At 38.0% G+C, this 20,687-nt stretch overlaps 1 protein-coding gene across 3 annotated transcripts in view; it reads right to left on the bottom strand.

Moving 5' to 3' along the window:
* Positions 1–20,687, bottom strand: part of MAN1A1 (mannosidase alpha class 1A member 1) — a 181,948-nt gene that overhangs the window by 30,104 nt on the left and 131,157 nt on the right. For all 3 annotated transcript variants that reach the window (XM_082633926.1, XM_082633925.1, XM_082633924.1), the window contains 3 exons: positions 16,501–16,624; positions 14,161–14,254; positions 5,205–5,320 (listed from right to left, as the gene is read on the bottom strand). In XM_082633926.1, coding sequence (XP_082490052.1) covers positions 5,205–5,320; positions 14,161–14,254; positions 16,501–16,624 — 334 coding nt within the window. The remainder of the gene's footprint in view (positions 1–5,204; positions 5,321–14,160; positions 14,255–16,500; positions 16,625–20,687) is intronic.

Genomic DNA, 20,687 nt, shown 5'->3' with positions numbered 1-20,687 from the left:
TGCCGCAGAACGGCTGGGCCCGTGAGCCATGGTCGCTGAGCCTGCGCATCCAGAGCCTGTGCTCCACAACGGGAGAGGCCACAACAGTGAGAGGCCCGCGTACCACAAAAAAAAAAAAAAAAAAAGTAGAGTGCTTAGAACGTATTCAAGCTTAAGAGATCATCAACTTAAAATAATCATATATACATATGATGTTCAATATGAACCTCTTGGTAATTACAAACTAAAAACCTATAATAGATACACACACTCAAAAAAGAGGAAGGAACACAACATAAAGCTAAAGACTGTAATCAAATCACAAGGGAAGAGAGCAAAAGAATAAGAAAGAAACAAAAAAGAACTACGAAAACAATGAACAAAATGGCAAAAAGTACATATGTATAATAATTATTTCAAGTGTAAATGGATTAAATGCTCTTATCAAAAGACACAGAGTGGCTGAATGGATGAAAAATCAAGACCCATATATATGCTGCTTACAAGAAACTCATTTCAGATCTAAAGGCACACAGACTGATAGATAAAAAAGGTTATTCCATGCAAATGGAAATGGAAAGAAATCTGGAAGCAATACCATATCAGACAAAATAGAATTGAAACAAAGACTGTAAAAAGAAACAAAAAAGTACATTACATTAATGATCAAGGGATCAATCCAAGATGAAGATATAATAATTGTAAATATATATGCTCCCAACGTAAGACCACTTAAATACATAAGCAAATATTAACAGACATAAAGGGAGAAATTGACAGTAACACAATAATAGTAAGGGACTTAAACACCCCACTCACATCAATAGGCAGGTCATCCAGAAAGAAAATAAGGAAACACTGACCTTAAATGACACATTAGACCAAATAGACTTAATAAATAGATAAGTTAAGAAAACTGAGATCGTATCAAGCAACTTTTCTCACCACAACACTATGAGACTATAAATAAACTACAAGAAAAAATGCAAAAAACGTAAACATGTGGAGGCTAAACAATACACTAGTAACAACCAGTGGATCACTGAAGAAATCAAAGAAGAAATAAAAAAATACCTGGAGACAAATGAAAATGTAATCACATTGATCTAAAATCTATGGGACACAGAAAAAGCAGTTCTAAGAGGGAAGTTTATAGCAATACAAGCCTACAACAGGAGTCAAGAAAAATCTCAAATAAACAACCTAAACTTACACCCAAAGGAAACAGAAAAAGAACAAAACCCGAAGTTAGTAGATCAGAAATAAATAAAATAGAGACCAAAAAACCACAATAACTATAGAAAAGATCAAAGAAACTAAGATCTGGTTCTTTGAAAAGATAAACAAAATTGATACACCTTTAGCCAGACTCATCAAGAAAAAAAGAGAAGGCCCAAATAAATAAATCAGAAATGAAAGAGGAGAAGTTAAAATGATACCATGGAAATAAAAAGGATCATAAGAGATTACTATGAACATTTATATGCCAATAAAATGGACAACCTAGAAGGAAAAAATTCCTAGAAATATATAATCTCCTAAGATGGAATTGGAAATATCAATAGAAAATATTAACAGACCAATTACCAGTAAAAAAAATTGCATCAGTAATAAAAAAAAAAGTTCCAACAAACAAAAGTTTGGAATCAGTTGGCTTCATGCGTGAATTCTACCAAACATTTAGAGAAGAGTTAACACCTATTCTTCTCAAACTATTCCAAAAAACTGAAGAAGAAGGAATGCTTCTGAAATTCTATACAGCCAGTTTTACCCTGATACCAAACACCCCCCCCCAAAAAAACAGGCCAATATCAGTGATAAACATAGATGATAAAGTCCTCAACAAAATATTAGCAAACCAAATTCAACAATAAATGAAATGGATCATACACCATGATCAAGTGGGATTTATCCCAGGGATGCAAGGATGGTGTAATATCTGCAAATCAATCAATGTGCTATACTACATTAACAAATTGGAGCATAAAACTCATACGATCATCTCAATAGATATAGAAAAAGCTTTTGACAAAATTCAACATCCATTTATGATAAAAACTCTCAACAAAGTAGATACAGAGGGGATATACCTCAAGATAATTAAGCCCATATATGACAAATCTATAGCCAACATCATAATAAATGATAAAAAGCTGAAAGCAAGAAGATCAGGAACAAGGCAAGGGTGCCCATTCTTTTTTTTTTTTTTTTTTTTTTTTTGCGTTACGCGGGCCTCTCACTGTTGTGGCCTCTCCTGTTATGGAGCACAGGCTCCGGACGCGCAGGCTCAGCGGCCATGGCTCACGGGCCCAGCTGCTCCGCGGCATGTGGGATCTTCCCGGACCGGGGCACGAACCCGTGTCCCCTGCATCGGCAGGCGGACTCTCAACCACTGCGCCACCAGGGAAGCCCGAGGGGGTGCCCATTCTTGTCACTTTTATTCAACATAGTTTTGGAAGGCCTAGCCACAGCAAATAGACAAGAAAAAGGATAAAAGAAGTCCAAATTGGAAAGGAAAAAGTAAAACTGTCACTTTTTGCAGATGACATACTATATATAGAAAAATCCTAAAGACACTACCAAAGAAGCAGGACTAATAAATAAATTCAGTAAAATTGCAGGATACAAAATTAATATACAGGTATCTGTTGCATTTCTATACACTAATAACAGACTATAAGAAAGATAAATTAATAAAACAATCCCATTTATGGCTGCATAAAAAGTGTGAAATACCTAGGAATATATCTAACCAAAGAGGTAAAAGACTTGTACTCTGAAAAGTATAAGACATCAATGAAAGAAACTGAAGACAACACAAACAAATGAGAAGGTATACCATGGTCATGGATTGGAAGAATAAATATTGTTAAAATGACCATACTACCCAATGCAATCAACAGATTCAATGCAGTCCCTATCAAAATACCAAAGACATTTTTTATAGAACCAGAGCAAATAATTCTAAAATTTGTATGGAACCACAAAAGATCCCAAATAATCAAACCAATCTTGAGAAAGAAGAACAAAGCTGGAGGTATTAAACCCTCTGCTTTCAAATTATACTACAAAGCTACAGTAATAAAAACAGTACGGTACAGTCACAAAAACAGACACATAGATCAATGGAACAGAAATAGAGAGCCCAGAAATAAACCCATGCTTATATGGTCAATTAATCTATGATAAAGGAGGAAAGAATATACAGTGAGAAAAAGATAGCCTCTTCAATAAATGGTGATGGGAAAACTGGACAGCTACATGCAAGAGAATCAAACTGGACTACTTTTTCACACCATATATAAAAATAAATTCAAAATTGATTAAAGATTTAAGTGTAGACCTGAAACTATAAAACTCCTAGAAGAAAACACTGGCACTGCACTCTTTTGACATTGGTCTTAGCAATATATATATATCTATATACACATATATATATGTGTGTATATATATATATATCTATATTTTTTATCTGTCTCCTCAGGGACGGAAAATAAAATAAAAAATAAACAAGTGAGACTACAACAAACTAAAAAGCTTTTGCACAGTGAAGGAAACTAACAAAAAAAAAGTGAAAAGGCCACCTACTAAATGGGAGAAGATATTTGAAAATATATCTGATAAGGGATTAATATCCAAAATACACAAAGAACTCATACAACTCAACAAATAACCAGATTAAAATGGACAGAAGACCTGAATAGACATTTTTCCAAAGAAGATGGAAGGCAGAGAGATGGCCAACAGACACATGAAAAGATGCTCAAGATCACTAATCATCAGGGAAATGCAAATGAAAATCACAATGAGATAACATCTCACACCTGTCAGAATGGCTATCATCACAGACAACAAATAACATGTGTTGGTGAGGATATGAAGAAAAGGGAATCCTTGTGCACTATTTTGGGATTGTAAATTGGTGCAGCCACTATAAAACTGCCATACGATCCAGCGATTTCACTTTAGGGTATTTATCTGAAAAAATCAAAAACACTAATATGGAAAGATATATGCACCTGCATGTTCACTGCTGCATTTTTTCCCATAGCCAAGATATGGAAGCAACCTAAGTGTTCAAATGGGTGGTTGCCAGAGGGGAGGGGGATGAGGGAGCAGGAGAAATAAGTGAAGATGATTAAGAGGTACAAACCTCCAAATTATAAAATAAGCCACAGGGATGCAATATACAGCATAAGGAATATGGTCAATAATATTGTAATAACTTTGTATGGGGACAGATAGACTCATTGTGGTGATAATTTCATAACATATACAAATGTCTAATCACTATAGAGTACACCTGAAATTAACATAATATCATACATCAACTACATTTCACTTAAAAAAACTATTTAAACACAACATTGTTAATCAATATAAAATAAAAATTAAAAAAACTATTTAAGGAAACAAACACTACATAAAGTATCTACCTAACACACTACTTAGTACACAGAAGGTAATTCAAATATTTGTTCACTCTCATTCCTCCTCCATCACAAAGGATCTTTGAAAACTATTAATAATCTTCGATTAAATATTAGTTTGGTTAGTTCAGTTTTTTGTTTTTGTTTTTTTGCAGTACGCGGGCCTCTCACTGTTGTGGCCTTCTCCCATTGCGGAGCACAGGCTCCGGACGCGCAGGCTCAGCGGCCATGGCTCACGGGCCTAGCCACTCCACGGCATGTGGGATCCTCCCAGACCAGGGCACGAACCCGTGTCCCCTGCATCGGCAGGCGGACTCTCAACCACTGCGCCACCAGGGAAGCCCACAGATTTTTATTTGAAAGTACTGTCTATTTATCTCTGGAGGTAAGTTTACTTCAAAGGGAGGTAACCATTAGGATTGTCTGTAATCTCGGGCAATTTTAACTTCCTCAATTTTTAGAATATATAATAAATTGAGGATTTTTTCCTCTCCATAATTTTAACTGTGACTCTAATAGGGAGCTCATACTTGTTGAAGAAAAATATCCTTTTTCAGATGTGTGAATCTTAACTGAGGTTTGAACCATGAAAAAAACTTTTAACTGCCATATTAGAACTAAACATTATCAAGTATGATTATTATTGTTATAATTATATTAGCACATATTGAACTCTACCTAGCTGGAAACATTTTGTAACCCACTCAGGTAGTACTCCATTTTTTCATTAAAGCTTGATTAAAATGCAAGTTATAAGTTAGTTGAGTGGCAACAATGATTTAAATTTGGGTTTACCTTAATAGCATCGAAATACATCTTCTTAGCCTGTAGATCTGTCTTGTCAGACATTAACCATGCCTTTAGCAAATATTCATAAAAGCTATCTCCAAGTCCTCCAACTGATACATGATCTGCAAAGAGAGGGAAATGAATTTTAGACTGATTCAGACTTTAATTCAGATAATGCAGTAAAATCATATTAGTAACTAGGATGCAAAACTGTTAAGTCAACTGCAACTCAATGTTACATTTAAATTCCAACAAATCTTGTTTTCAGAAAGATATTCTGAAATGAGCAGATGTGCTGTTAACTAATGTGATATACTTTAAATAATTACCAATATAGTTTTGTAAACATGCAGATAAAAATATATAATTAACCCTAATTAACTCTGTTTCTTTAGTAAAAATACCAATTTAAAATGTTTCACCATACTCAAATATTTTTAATTGCTTTATCTCTCAATAATAAACTATGTCAAAGGTATGAGTATCATCAAATTTAAAAAAAAACCAAAAACAAAACTGGCTTGCAATATAACCAGAAGCTCCTCAGCTTCTTGTATTATAATTTTTATTACTTGATAAGTTTTGTAGTGTTATCAATCTAAAAGGTCAAAATCCTTTGAGAGCGGTAAGAAAGAAGACAGGGCAGGAGAAGTTTTTCTTTTTAATAGTCACCCCTCCATATCTGTAGGTTCCCCATCAGTAGATTCAATCAACTGTGGATTGAAAATATGATAAAAAAATTCAAGGAAGTTCCAAAAAGCAAAACTTCAACTTGCCATGCACAGCCAAGTACTATTTACATGGCATTTACACTGTATTTACATAGCATTTACATTGTACTAGGTATTATAAATAATCTAGAGATGATTTAAAGTATCTGGAGGATATGCATAGGTTATATGCAAATACTGTGCCATTTTACATAAGGGACTTGAGCATCCATGAATTTTGGTATCCCTGGGATCCTGGAACCAATCCCCTGCAGATAGGGAGGAATCAATGTACTCCATTCCTACAGTCCCCCTCCACTGTCATTTATTATGCTAGATCCACTACATATTTATATTATTGCTATACACACAGTCTTTGACTTATAGGTAGGTAATCCTCATTAAAAGTGAGAAAACTGAGGCTGAAGAGGGGCTAAATGAGATTATAACATTGGAAGGTGCCAACTAATTCTTCAGCCCACACAGGGTCTCAAACTTGGAATCACTTGCTCTCTAACATATAACACTAAATGTACATATTCTTTTGCCTACCGCTTGAATTAACACTGTTACTTTTCGAGCATATTTACCTACAAAAACAGAGACATACTCTCTTTGAAATTATCATTCCTAGAATTCATAAGGAATTTGTGCATTAATAAGGTAGTCTTATTCGGGAAATTTGCATTTGAAGTTTCATAACTCGAAACTAACTTTATGTATCTATTAAAAAAATAAAACCTTTATTAGTTGATTTAGTTACACAAAAGTAAATTGGTTTTTATACTACTGTCAAGACAATTTTCTCCTCAGTCCCACCCGATAATCCCACTTGGACATGGGGACCTAAAATTGAACACAGGTTAGAAGTGAATGTATTCTCTTTTCCTCCTCAACCTTATCTTAGCCTTGGTCCCTTTCTCACTAAGTGGCGCCATCATCCTGCCAAGTCTGCACAAGTCAGACATCAAATAGTCATTTTTTACCTCTTCTCTCCTTCACCCCCATATTCAATGAGTTACCGAACTCTACTAATTTTACCTCCAATGTATCTTTTTTTTTTTTTTTTTTTTTTTGCGGTACGTGGGCCTCTCACTGTTGTGGCCTCTCCCGTTGCGGAGCACAGGCTCTGGATGCGCAGGCTCAGCGACCATGGCTCACGGGCCCAGCCGTTCTGCGGCATGTGGGATCCTCCCGGACCGGGGCATGAACCCGTGTCCCCTGCATCAGCAGGCGGACTCTCAACCACTGCGCCACCAGGGAAGCCCTGCAATGTATCTCTTAAGTCCATCTACTCCTTCCTGTCCTCACTAATATGATTCTGGCCCAAGCTACCACTATGCCCTGCCTGAGTCTGCAATGGCAAATTATCTGTCTCCTGCACTGTGACAGCATCTTGCTATTTAAACTTATTAAAATTTAAAAAAAAATCAGTTCCTCAGCCATACTAGTGCTCATACATGTGGCCTGTGGCTACTGCACTGAAGAGGGAAGACACAGAACATTTCCATCATCACCCAAAGTTCTGATGGCAGTGCCACTCCCATCTATTTCCCACATTAATGAATGCCAGAGCAACCCTTCTAACATGTGAATTAGATCAGCCCTTACTTGAAGCCTTCAATGATGAAGACTCAAATCCTGGGTCTCTGGAGACCTGGGAGGCCCTGTATGACCTCAATCTTCTCTATATTATCAGTCCTGCTCTATCTGCTCTCTGCCCTCTTGCTATACGGTCCCTCTTTTGGTTTCTCAAAACCATCAGGCTCCTTCCCACCTCAGGGATTCTGAAGGCATTGTTCTCTCTGTCTGAAGTGTGCTCCCTGATTCCTTCTACCTTCATTTAGTAATCCTTACTCATATTTCATATCTGACGCCCACTACTTTCTCTCATTATACACTTTCTGATAGCACAAGTGTACCACATCTGCACTTTCATAAGGTGGTGACATTTTTTTTGTCTCCTTCATAAGATTATGATCCAGGAGGGCAGGGACCAGACCTATTATGTTTCCCAGTCCACATCAGCTCCTAAAAAGCATCTTGCACATAGTAGGTACTCAGTAAGAAATTGATGAACAAAGCAAAATTCTTTTAAGTCAGTCTTATTAAGGACTACACCTATTAAGCCCAGAAGGGCTATATTTTTAAGTAAATATGGATTTTCTTTTGCAGAAAGTCCAGAATTACAGTTTTAATTTTAATGTAAAATTAGTATTTTTATAATTGTAAGGCTGATCCTTAAAACAGCAGTTTGAAGTGACCTTTACAATTTCCTAAATAAATCGCCACAGAAACCTCTGACATTTACAAACTAAATAGACTAAGTACTATCTCATCGATAATAAGCCCTGTTGTTATAAACATGATTGCAGGAGACAAATGCAAGTGATGTGTGGTAAAGCAAATCACTGTCCAGTTACTGTCAAAATAACGGGGACTAAATGAAGTAATAGGAAATGATGGCCATGATCCAGACATGTCCTTTAGGGTTAAAGCAATGAGAGTTGAAAACTAACAGCCAGAAGCAGCTACATTTTCTTCTCCCTTGGGTTATGATTCTATAAAGAAGGAAGAAGCAAGCTTGGGCATTTGGTTATTTTTTTAAAAAAGGAAAAGGGTTTACATATTTGTTTTAATTAATGTTGCTAAGTGCTAGTTAGTTTTCTATTTTCCTACCTATAAAATTTTTATATTTGGAAAGAATCAAAATAAAGGAACATAAAGGAACATAGAGGAGAAACAACAAAAGGTCTTTTTGATAATTTAGCATATCACTCACTAAGCTTCCCCCATGTCTGGATGACTATTTGTGTTGGCAACAAAGTCCTGTGTAAATATCTTAGTGGCTATAAGAGAGAACATGCCTGATTTTATCAGCAGGAAAGGACTGTCTACTTCTAGAAAGAACATATATGGTATCCTTATTCCCAAATGTTCTAAACATAATGTGTATAATAGCTACTCAAATATTATGTTCTTTTATAAAAGGGGTAATGTATTCTTTTCTTTTCTATAAAAGGGGTAATGTATTCTTTTCTTTTCAATAGGATTAGGTCACATAAAAGGATTCCTAATACTTAAAAAGAGAAAAAAAATAGCACAAGAATCAAGACAAAAAGGATTAAATACTCAGTATCTTCACTTCTTAATTGTATAGACTTCATCTGAATCTCAACTTCTCTCCTCAAAGCAATCCCCCAATGATACTAGTAACACCATATTTTATAGATACACACACACACATATAATGTTGTTATGTTAACTGAAGAAGGGTGATAATTGTTCTGTTTATAAGACACGGAGCCCCATATTTGGCCTCAATAGTCAAGAGATATTATCACTGACCAGGACCAGACGCTGCCTCTCAGCCACAATTGAGGAGCAGGAGACAAATTGTTCAGAGAGGAAAAACAGAACCATTGTTAAAAGCAGAGGCAGAAAAAGTCAGATTGGATACGGACTGCATGAGTATTCACAAAATTCAAGTAAGCTCCTACTAGCTGTTAGATACTATGTGTTGAGTTAAAAAATATGACGAAGTCACTGTCCTCAAAAGTTTTGGATCCATAGGAAGATGGGTACGTATATGAATCATTAGGAAAAGACTGTGATAAGAAAGTACCCAAATTGTTGGGACAGAGGAGGAAGAAGGGGGCGGGCAGAGGAGTGCGTGCTAACAATTTCCAAGCAGTGTCTTGAAGAAAGCCACCTAGAAGAAATGGAGATTGGGCTGGTTCTCGGTAGAGCCAGAAGTGCAGGAAAAGGGCTGAGGAAACAGCACAAGCCAAGACTGGATGTGGCCAAGCAGACCTTGATTAAGGAATAAAACAAAGTGTGTCTTCCTTGTGGCTGGAACACAGGATGGGGGTGGGGGAAGAGAGACAGGGGACTCGTGAACCCTATTTGTTTTTCCATCAGGAATTGGCCCATAAACAATCCAATTACAAAGGGCCTTTTGTACCAGGAAGCATGGCCAAATACATAGTGTATCGGTGACCCAGAAGGTGAAGCTGGGATGTTCTAGAACAACTGACTCTTTTTGTCCCTCTTCATAGTGACCTCTAAATCCTATATCACAGGAAGAAAAAAGTAAATCATAGAGACTCTTCTTCAACTTTTGAAATCTTTCGTGAGAAGAACTTTAAAAACGCTTGTCCTTTCAGAGAATCTTATCTAGTTATCTTGAACTCAGAAAGCTACTCAGGTTCTATTTTATCCCAAATACTAGAGTGGCCCTCACACTTTTTAGCCCCAGCACCCTTTTACACTCTCAAAAACGAATAAGCAGCCTAAATAACTTGTTTATGTAACATCTATCAATACTTACCATATTGGAAATTAAAACAGAATTTAAAATATTTTATTAATTTATTTAAAGTAATAATATACCCATTATATTAATATATAGATTTTTCATAAGAATATGTTACATTTTACAAAACAAAAATAATTAGTGGGAAGACTGATACCATTTTACATTTTTGCAAATCTCTTTAATGTCTGCTGTACTAGAAGACAATTGGATTTTCATATCTGCTCTACATTCAAGCTGCTTCTGTATGTTGTTCTGGCCGAAATATATGAAGAAAATTCAGCCTCACACATTTATACAGTTGGAAAGCAAAGAGTATTTTGATAGTCTTTTCAGATAATTGTGGGTAATTTTTCTTTGGTACTACAACAAAACTTGACAAGTGGTCAAAGTTTTGTAACAGTTGCAATGTGGAGTTAGAAACCACATCAATTATTTTTTGTACTATTACATTAAAATCCATCGGGCCATCTTGCACTTTGAATGCACTTTTTCTCACACATGATTTTATAGCAGCATGCATTGGTCATTTGGAAAATATTGGTTCACTGAATTATGCACATCTTCCAGATGTTGATACATTTGATTATACAACATTGAAAAATCATATTTGTTAATATCATCACCAATCTCAGCAGAAGAGTCTTTTAGTGTTGGTGAAAGACATCAAGCTTATGGTGGCAATGTCCAAGTTTTTCAAAATTCTAATTTTCATTTAGAAGCTCAAGTTTTACCTTTGGCACAGATACTGTGAGTTTTCCTTGAAGCAATGTGCTCACTTTTGTGACCACATCTATCAGTTACCCAAGTGTGAATAACCAGTTTGTCTTCAGTAGTTCTTTCAAGTAAAAATGGTGACTTGTGAAACAACATGCGGCTAGTTCAGCTTGCAACTCAATCACACGAGTGCTTTTCTATGAGGCAACCACTATTTTTCATCATGCAGCAGAAACACCTTAAGCGTCCTTTCCATTTAATCATACAGAATATTACAATGATGTGTACTCAATGATTAAGATTTACTAGAATCAGTAAATTTTTTGCTTCATTAAGAGCATTCATGAGTGAAACTGGCATCTTTTTATTTGTTATCTGCAGTGAAGGATATGACCACAGGTATATCTCATTTTATTGCCCTTTGCTTTATTGCCCTTTGCAGAGCAGACACTTCGTTTTATAAAAATTGAAAGTTTGTGACAACCTTGCATTGAGCAAGTCTATCAGCATCATTTTCCCAACACCATTTGCTCACTTTGTGTCTCTGTTTGAAGATTTTCACAATATTTCTTTTTCATTACTATTATATTTTTATGGTCTATGTGATCAGTGATCTTTGATATTACTATGATTTACTGAAGGCTCAGAAGATGGATAGCATTTTTTAGCAATAAAGTATTATTACATTAAAGTATATACAGTGTTTTTTAGACATAATACTACTGCATACTTAATGGACTACAGTATAGTTTGAACATAACTTTTTTTTCCTTTTTTTTTTTTTTTTTTTGCGGTAGGCAGGCCTCTCACTGTTGTGGCCTCTCCCGTTGCAGAACACAGGCTCCGGATGCACAGGCTCAACGGCCATAGCTCACGGGCCCAGCCACTTCGTGGCCATGTGGGATCTTCCCGGACCGGGGCATGAACCCGTGTCCCCTGCATTGGCAGGCAGACTCTCAACCACTGTGCCACCAGGGAAGCCCCTTAAACATAACTTTTATATGCACTGGGAAATAAAAAAGAATGTGTGACTAGTTTTATTGTGAAATTTGATTTATTGCAGTGGCCTGGAACTGAACCCACAATGTTTCTGAGGTATGCCTGGTGTTAGTACTATCTGGTGTCTCTGCCATGGCTATCACTATGGCTTCAGCAGTTTTGCCCACTATTGCTTTTGCAATGTAACTGCAACTGTCAGCACAGTAAAAAAGGCAGTAAGAAAGTCTTAGTGTTATTATAAAAATATATTAAGCTTTGATTGTGTAGCTCCCCTGAGAGATTTCAGGGACATCTAGTGATCTGCAGACCACACTTAGGTTAAGTGGCAACCTTGACTACGGTATTGTGGTCTCAATGCTAGGGCCTTCCATAGACATTATTAACACAGACATAGATTTTAGCACATTTTTTCTACTACATTATTCTTTAAGAAAAATACTTCTAAAGTAACAGTGAGGCATAATCATCTAGGAATATCATATTTAAATATAAAGAAAAAAACTCAAATTAGAGTAAAATTTCAAGACGTCGCTAACATCTGCGGCACAGCTAGACATCTCACTTAGGATTTTTCATTTGCTCTCAGGTGCTGCTTAATCTACCACTGTTTTTCCAAATCAGCTTGAGAACACTTCTTTCAGCTACTCTGAATCTTTCTATGCCTGGTCAGAGTCCCTAAGGATCTGAAGTGAGGGCTTCTAGCACAATACTTTCTTCTACGGTAAAGTTGGTTCCCCTGGCAGGAAGCCTTTATCTGCTGGCTTAAAATTGACTGAAGTACCCTGTTTGCTCTTACAATTTCTCAACCCTTAAAGGCTCAGGCTCCTCCCCCATCCTGTAGCCAAACAGAAAGAGAAAATGTTATGAAATAGAATACTCTAGCTAGTCTGGGTAAACCCTGCTAGTCATTAGCACAAAGGAACAATTTTCTTATCTATATAACCAGTTTATTATAGGCTAGCATCCCCACAGTACCCTGACCAGATATTCCCTTTCTGATTAACAGCTTTAAATGTGCTTACAGATCATCATGCTCATAGTTATGCATGAAAAATAAACAATCTAGTTCCCCTGGTAACATTTACAGTCTGTCTTATGACAGAAGCCTATTTATTAAAGGAACCATGCTCCCTTTCCCCTTTCCTAAAGATTCTCCAACAAGATTTGTGCTTTTCTTGGTGTTCCTTCCCTCTGTTACTAGAACAGTGCTGGGTATCATAAAGAGCTAAAACAATTTCTTAACTTTTTTTTATTATTAATTATTGAAGTATAGTTGCTTTACAACATTATTAGTTTCTGTTGTACAGCAAAGTGAATCAGCTATACATATATATGTATCCTCTCTCTTTTTCATTTAATTTTTTTTTTTTTTGCGGTACGCGGGCCTCTCACTGTTGTGGCCTCTCCCGTTGCAGAGCACAGGCTCCGGACACGCCGGCCCAGCGGCCATGGCTCATGGGCCCAGCCACTCCGTGGCATGTGGGATCTTCCCAGACTGGGGCACAAACCCGTGTCCCCTGCATCGGCAGGCGGACTCTCAACCACTGCGCCACCAGGGAAGCCCCTTTAATTTAATTTTAATTTAATTTAATTTAATTAATTATTTATGTTTTTTTGGCCGAGTCGCATCTTAGTTGTGGCACATGGGATCTTTGTTGAGGCATCAGAATTTTTCCTTGCGGCACGCTGGCTTCTCTCCAGTTGTGTGCAGGCTTCTCTCTAGTTGTGGTATGCGGGTTTTCACTCTCTAATTGTAGCGCAGGGGCTCCAGAGTGCATGGGCTCTGTAGTTTGCAGCACTTGCGCTCTCTTTTTGAGGCACATGAGCTCAGTAGTTGCGGCACATGGGCTTAATTGCCCCACACCATGCGGGATCTTAGTTCCCCTACCAGAGATCGAAGCTGGGTCCCCTGCACTGGAAGTTGGATTCTTTACCACTGAACTACCAGGGAAGTCCCTATATCCCCTCTCTTTTGGATTTGCTTCTCATTTAGGTCATCACAGGGCACTGAGTAGAGTTCCCTGTGTTATACAGTAGGTTCTCATTAGTTATCTATTTTATACATAGTAGTGTATATATGTCAATCCCAAACTCCCAATTCATCACACCACCATCCACCCCCCACCCCTGGTATCCATACTTCCATCCTCTACGCCTGTGTCTCTACTTCTGCTTTGCAAATAAGTTCATCTGTATCAACAATGCTTAACTTTTGACTTACATTGAGCCCACTGTCCACTATTGGGATTCAGATAGTTAGGATAAAGGCCTTGTGGTTTTTCCAGGTTGTTCAGTACTGTTCGAATATTCATTACCTACAATAGAAAATGGAATGTTACTATGAAAATATGAAAAACAAGTTTGGTGCCATTCTTCTCTCTTTCTTGATAACATTTTTCCATGTTAGAAAGAAAAAAGTTGGTTTAAATGATGCAGAATTAGAGCAAAGAGAGTTGCCACCAGCTTACAAAAATAATAACTGTAAGTGAATACAGTCTACCATATGCCAGACACCATAGAAGAAACTAGGATGTATCAGTGGATAAACAAAGTCATTACCATTTTGGAATTTGCATCCAGTGGAGTGAGACAGCTAACAAACAAATAAATATATCAGGTGGTAATAAATGCTATGAAAAAAATACAAAAGAGTAACGGGACAGAGTGATGTGAGGTGGTGAGGCTGTACTCCGTTAGTCAGGGTGGTCTGGGGAGGCTACTGGGAGAGGGTTTCAGCAGAAATTTAAAGGAAGGAAGGAGTAAGTCATGCAGAGCAATGGAGGAATAGCACGTGGGCAGAAGGAAGAGCAAGTACAAAAAAGCCCTGAGAAAAGAGTGGGTTTGGCAAGACCACCAAGGGTGGAGGTGAGGAAGCAAAGGGGAGAATGTCGGAGAGCCTAGAGGTGGCCAGGGCCCACATCTTGCAGGTCTCACAGACCATAATGTGGGCTCATCTTATTCTGAGTGTGACGCAGAGCCATTGAAAACTTGTGTTTTTACAGGATCAGTGTGACTGAGGGGGCAAGGGAGGAAGTGGTACTCAGATGGCTACTGCACAGTCCAGGTAAGAGATGATGGATCCCTGGACTAGGGTAGCAGCACAAGTAACGGGATACAAAGGATTTCTTTTCTTTTTTTTTTTTTTTTGCGGTACGCGGGCCTCTCACTGTTGTGGCCTCTCCCGCAGGCTCAGCGGCCATGGCTCACGGGCCCAGCCGCTCCGCGGCATGTGGGATCTTCCCGGACCGGGGCATGAACCCATGTCCCCTGCATCGGCCACTCAACCACTGCGCCACCAGGGAAGCCCTACAAAGGATTTCTTGATGGATTGGATCTGAGGTTTACCAAAAAGAGAGGAACCAGGAACCAGGATGACCTCAAGATTTCTGGTCTGAGCCATTGGGTAAACTGAGGCATCTTTACCCAGATAATGAAGACTAGAGTAAAAGCCAGTGTAGGGGCTGAGTCTGAGACATTTTAAGTGGAAGTTGTCTGATAGACCTTTCAGTGGAAATGCTGAATAGGTACTTAGCTATAGAGCCTGGAGTTCAGAGGACAGGTTGGAATTGGAATTAAAATTGTGGAGTTAACAGCCTACAGACAGCATGTAAAGTCATGAGATTGGATGAAATAATGGAGAGAGTGAATGTAAAAAGAAGAGGCCCCGGTTTGAGTCCTGGGGTTTTCCAATGTTTAGAGGTTGGGGTGATGAAGAAGATCCAATATAGGAGACTGAGAAGGAGCACCTGGCAAAGACGGAGGCAAGCCAGGGGCAGAGAATGCCCATGGAGAAGGAAGTTATCAAGTGTGCCAATGCTGAGAGGGAGAGGGGGAGGGGGAGGGGAGGGAGAGGAAGATGAGGAGGGAGAGGGGGAGGGAGAGTGGGAGGGAGAGGAGGAGGGAGAGGAAGATGGGGAGGGAAAGGGGGAGGGAGAGGAAGATGGGGAGGAAGGGGGAGGGAGAGGGAGAGGTGAGAATGACCACTGGATCTGGCAACACAGCCCTCACTAGTGTGGCTGGGAGAAAAGCCCGGCGGGAGAGCATTCAAGGGAGTGGGAGTCAAGAAGAGAAGATAACAAACACAGACAACTCTTCCAAAGAATTCTGCTGTAAAGCGGAGCTGACAAGTGGGGTGAAAGCTAAGGGCAGAGTGGTGGGGTGATGGGTGTGTTTCTTGAAAATTAGGAACTGATTCAATTGCTACTTTGCATTTGTAAAACACTTTGAGTTTAAAAAGTCCCTCATGTATATGGTTCACACAGTCCACAAAACACTATAGTTTTAGATAAGGGAAAAAATTCAGAGATGTAAAGTTACTTGCTTGAGGTGTAGAGAATCAGACATGTAAGCGAGGCCCTCTTGCACTGCGTTAGAATGGTGCCGTGAAAAGAATGGTTTACAGTTTGGTTAAATGAAATGCTGCATGTACCAAAACTTCATAAAGGGCTACATTACAATTGGTGGTTCTTTTCCACATTCCGTATTACTAAACCTCCCCCGAGAGGGATATTGTTTCCAACAAGTACTTTTTTGCAGTGCGAGGCATATTGGAGAAGCTCACCTTATCGGCAAAGATGGGGTTTCCTGATAAATAGCTCAAGTGTATAAACTCCAAATGCAGAGTTCCAAATTCTGCCAAAATGCTGCTGCCTCCCGAGGCCCAGGGCCAGTTCCTTCCGATCCCACTAAGGAAGAGAAGAAAGTCAAGAGTCATGGGTCAGAATGATTCCATTGTTCGCAGCTCTAAGTAGTAGAAGTGAAAGAGACAGCGTTTGAATAATGGCACCTCAGCTAATAGTTTGTTCTGTATATTTTAAAATATCCAGTGTTGCTTTCTTTGGCTACTGGTTTCAGGCTGTGATTCCTATCTTCAAATTGAAAATTACTTTTGACTTAAGTCAGAAAGAAGTTGTTATGTGCTTGCTGTTGATGAACAAATATTTTAGAAGGTACAGGTGCCATAAAGAGATATATACCCATTCCAAGTAGAATATAAAACAAAATCAGACCAAAACACCCCTATCATGCTCCATATCCCATATTAAGCCTTTCAACATTTTAATTAATTTCAGTCTGAGAGTCCAGGGACTTTTATAGACATTCACATTATATACAACCTTTTTCTTGGATATAAGATATATTTCAAAGATTCGTTAGTTATATACTCATTCCACCCTGCTTTAAACTTCCTCCCCATTTACTAGACTTCCTTTCTTATGTTTCCCTTCACACAATTTTACCTATTTTCTAAGGCACTCATGTATTCCATGACCTATTTAATCTACGCTCAAGAACTTCAACAAAATTATGTGATTCAAATCTAAAAGAGGTCAAAGCAATAAGCTTAAAAAATTATTGCCTTGTGGCTCATCTTAGTGAAATGCTTTTTAAAAAGAGTTAGTCCTACACATACACTGACACAAATACACATAAAGTGGCTCTTGAGACATGGTCATACCCTTGGGTACAGTTTATTTCTGGAGAGCTACTTAAAATGTCAAACACAGGTGATAATTCAAATAAAGTCAATGATTCTCCTGACCAATAAATTCTCTTCCCAAAAGCTGAAAACCCACATTTTGGTCTTCATTCAGACTCACATTTACTGCATGCCTACACTTTGCCAGGGACTATGCAGGGCACTGGGTTACAAGGACCCTTATAATGAATAAAGCACTCTTAAGGACCTTATAGCGTAATGGGAAAGAAAGACCTAAGCGTAAATAATTCCAATCACATACAGTAAGTGCCAAGTTAAATGTGTGAAGCGTTCTGAGCACCTAGGGCCAGGACATGCAATCCAACATGGAAGGGATCACAGAAGGCTTCTTCGAGGCGAGTCCTGAGTAGATTCTTGAAGGGTAAATAACAAGTAGTGAGGGAAGAATGGAGAGAAGAATCTGGACACAGAGAGACACACAGCAGAAGGGCTAGCCAGGAACCTGAGGTAGCTCCTGAGACTGGTGAGTGGGGGGAAGGGAAGGTGGCAGGAGAGAAGGCTGCAAAGTTAAGTTGAAGCCAAACCTTGCAGGCTTGTGGATTTCTCACTTTCCTCTCTTTCTAAGTTGGCCCCATTGACATACTGCTCTTGGTGTCCCCTAGGTTTCCTATCCCCTTTGTTTTTCATTTTACACATTCACAACCCTGGGTAAACCCTTCCAGTTCTGTCACTGCTTCTGCCACAGGCATGCTGAGGATGCTGATGAAAAGGAAAACAATGATGACAATCTAGTATCTGACACTGTAGGCTGCCACCCTCTTATTCCCTGTTTCTTTTTGGAGTAAAATCTAGATTTTGCTCCCAAACACGGATTTATAGTAAACCTAATAAAAAATAAACAGAAATAAAAGACAGAGATCTGAAAACCACATATTCATTTATTTTAGAAAATGCCTTACATTTATTAACTTCTGGGACTGAGAGTCAGTTTTTATTTTCATCCTTGGCTTAGATAAAAGAAATATCCAATCATCCAAATAGGATGAACAGCTACTTTCAAATTTTATTAATGTATGGCAAATGCATACAGTAATCGGTCACTAATTTGCCGTCATGACATGTTATTTTTTTATTCCAACCGTTCTATCACTGACCAAAGTCAACAAACCTATTTAGCAAAACTCCAAATTTCTATGTTCCAGAAAACTATAAAAGCCACAATATCAGGGCAAGAGGGAATGATGACTTCACCCTGGAGAAGGAAGAGGATGGCATGCCAAGGAGCCCAGCCCAGTTTCCAGATCTTCAGGGACTGGTTCTTTTTAACTTAAGGGTGTTAGAGGCTGTGGCAGCACACTCAGATGTGAAACTTAAGCTGTATATGTACTAAGTAAAATTCAAATTACTTTTGTATGCAGGCATTTGTTCTCTGCTATTAATGTGGTTAATCAAGAGAAAATCAGAGATATACTGAAAAAATTTCAATGTTAAAAAAAAGATTTAAAAAGGTTCATATATATATATATATATATATATATATATATATATAATCTCTTTGTCTTTGCACACATTCATATCAGAAGGAAAACAGCACTGTATCACTAATTATATAGGGAGCAAAACATTAAAAGCACTAGCAAAGGATATATCATGTGAACAGAAAGGAAGCTGGGTTTCGAATACATATATGTTTATATGAAAGTATAGCTTTAGTTGCCATTCTTCCAATCTACGAAATTAATGTGTTTCAGTAAAATGATAAGATCAATGGTTACACTGGCTCTTAAATGTAAATCAGGGAAGGGTTTCAAGAAATCAGATAGGGCATCATTACATCTAGATATTAAATAAGGTCATTTGCCTTTTCTTAGGCAAAGCTGCAAAGACATGGAGATTGGCCTTTGAAAAGCATGAGGCACATGCCATGGGCCATCACAGCTGAAATACCTGTGTGTTGGGGAAGTGGCTGCCTGCTTGCACAGCAAATGTGTAGTGAGTCAGAACCAAGTTTTGGTCACTCACAGAACAATTTCTAAGATCTTTTTTGTCTCTAAATTCTATGAGTCTACTGAAAAATCTATATATTTGTATGGCTCTAATTTCTTTTTTTTGGTATTTTTATTTTTTAATTTTTTTAAACTTTTTGTTTTATATTGCAGTATAGTTGATTAACAATGTTGTGTTAGTTTCAGGTGTACAGCAAAGTGATTCAGTTATACATATACATGCATCTATTGTTTTTCAAGTTCTTTTCCCATTTAGATTGTTACATAATATTGAGCAGAGTTCCCTGTGCTATACAGTAGGTTCTTGTTAGTTATCCATTTTAAATACAGCAGTGTATCCATTTTAAATACAGCATATATAAAATAATATATATGGACAGTGGGCGTTTGACATGAATATGGTGAGTCTGTGATAAAGGGAAATGAGTCAAGAAAGATTCTGCTCCCTTGGTCTGGGAGTCAGGGTGCCCTGGGCATCCCACGACACCAAAGGCTAAGCTTTCTAGACCTCTGGCTCAAAATGAATTTAATTTGAGAGAATAGGGGATTTTAAATGTCTTTAACTTTAGTTCTGCTATCATAGTATTTTAAAGGCAATCATGTTCTCTATCTTTATTTTACAAGCACTAATAATATTTTAGAAAAATATTTTAAAGATAAAATAACAGTTTGTGTTCAGAAACTGTATGTTCCATAAGGCAGGCATGAAAGGGAAGAACATTTAAATATTGCCAATATTGGGCTTCCCTGGTGGCGCAGTGATTGAGAGTCCGCCTGCCGATGGAGGGGACGTGGGTTCGTGCCCCGGTCCAGGAAGATCCCACATGCCGCGGAGTGGCTGGGCCCGTGAGCCATGGCTGCTGAGCCTGCGCGTCCGGAGCCTGTGCTCCGCAATGGGAGAGGCCACAACAGTGAGAGGCCCGCATACCGCAAAAAAAAAAAAAAAAAAAAAAAAAAATATATATATATATATATATAGCCAATATTGTTACAATGACTGCATTTTAAACCAAATATTGCCAATATTGTTATAATGACTGCATTTTAAGCCAAAATGATGACTCAGCATATGGAAATATATACAGACACAAAAAGGCAATTAACATGACTGGGGAGCTGTCAAGTGTTTGGTTCAAAGTATCCTGGAATAGAACTTCAAACTTTGCTATCATTCTAATTTCACTTATTTAGGTTTCCTCCAAGCTCCAGTTCTTCCATTTTAAATTGGAGTATTATTTAATACATGTGTCTCAACTTTTAATTTAATTTAAAATTTCACTATTCTACACAGGTAATAATTCT

This window comes from Mesoplodon mirus (assembly GCF_964341445.2).
Source record: "Mesoplodon mirus genome assembly, chromosome: 10".
NCBI lineage: Eukaryota > Metazoa > Chordata > Mammalia > Artiodactyla > Ziphiidae > Mesoplodon > Mesoplodon mirus.
This window is presented reverse-complemented; position numbering and strand designations above follow the sequence as displayed.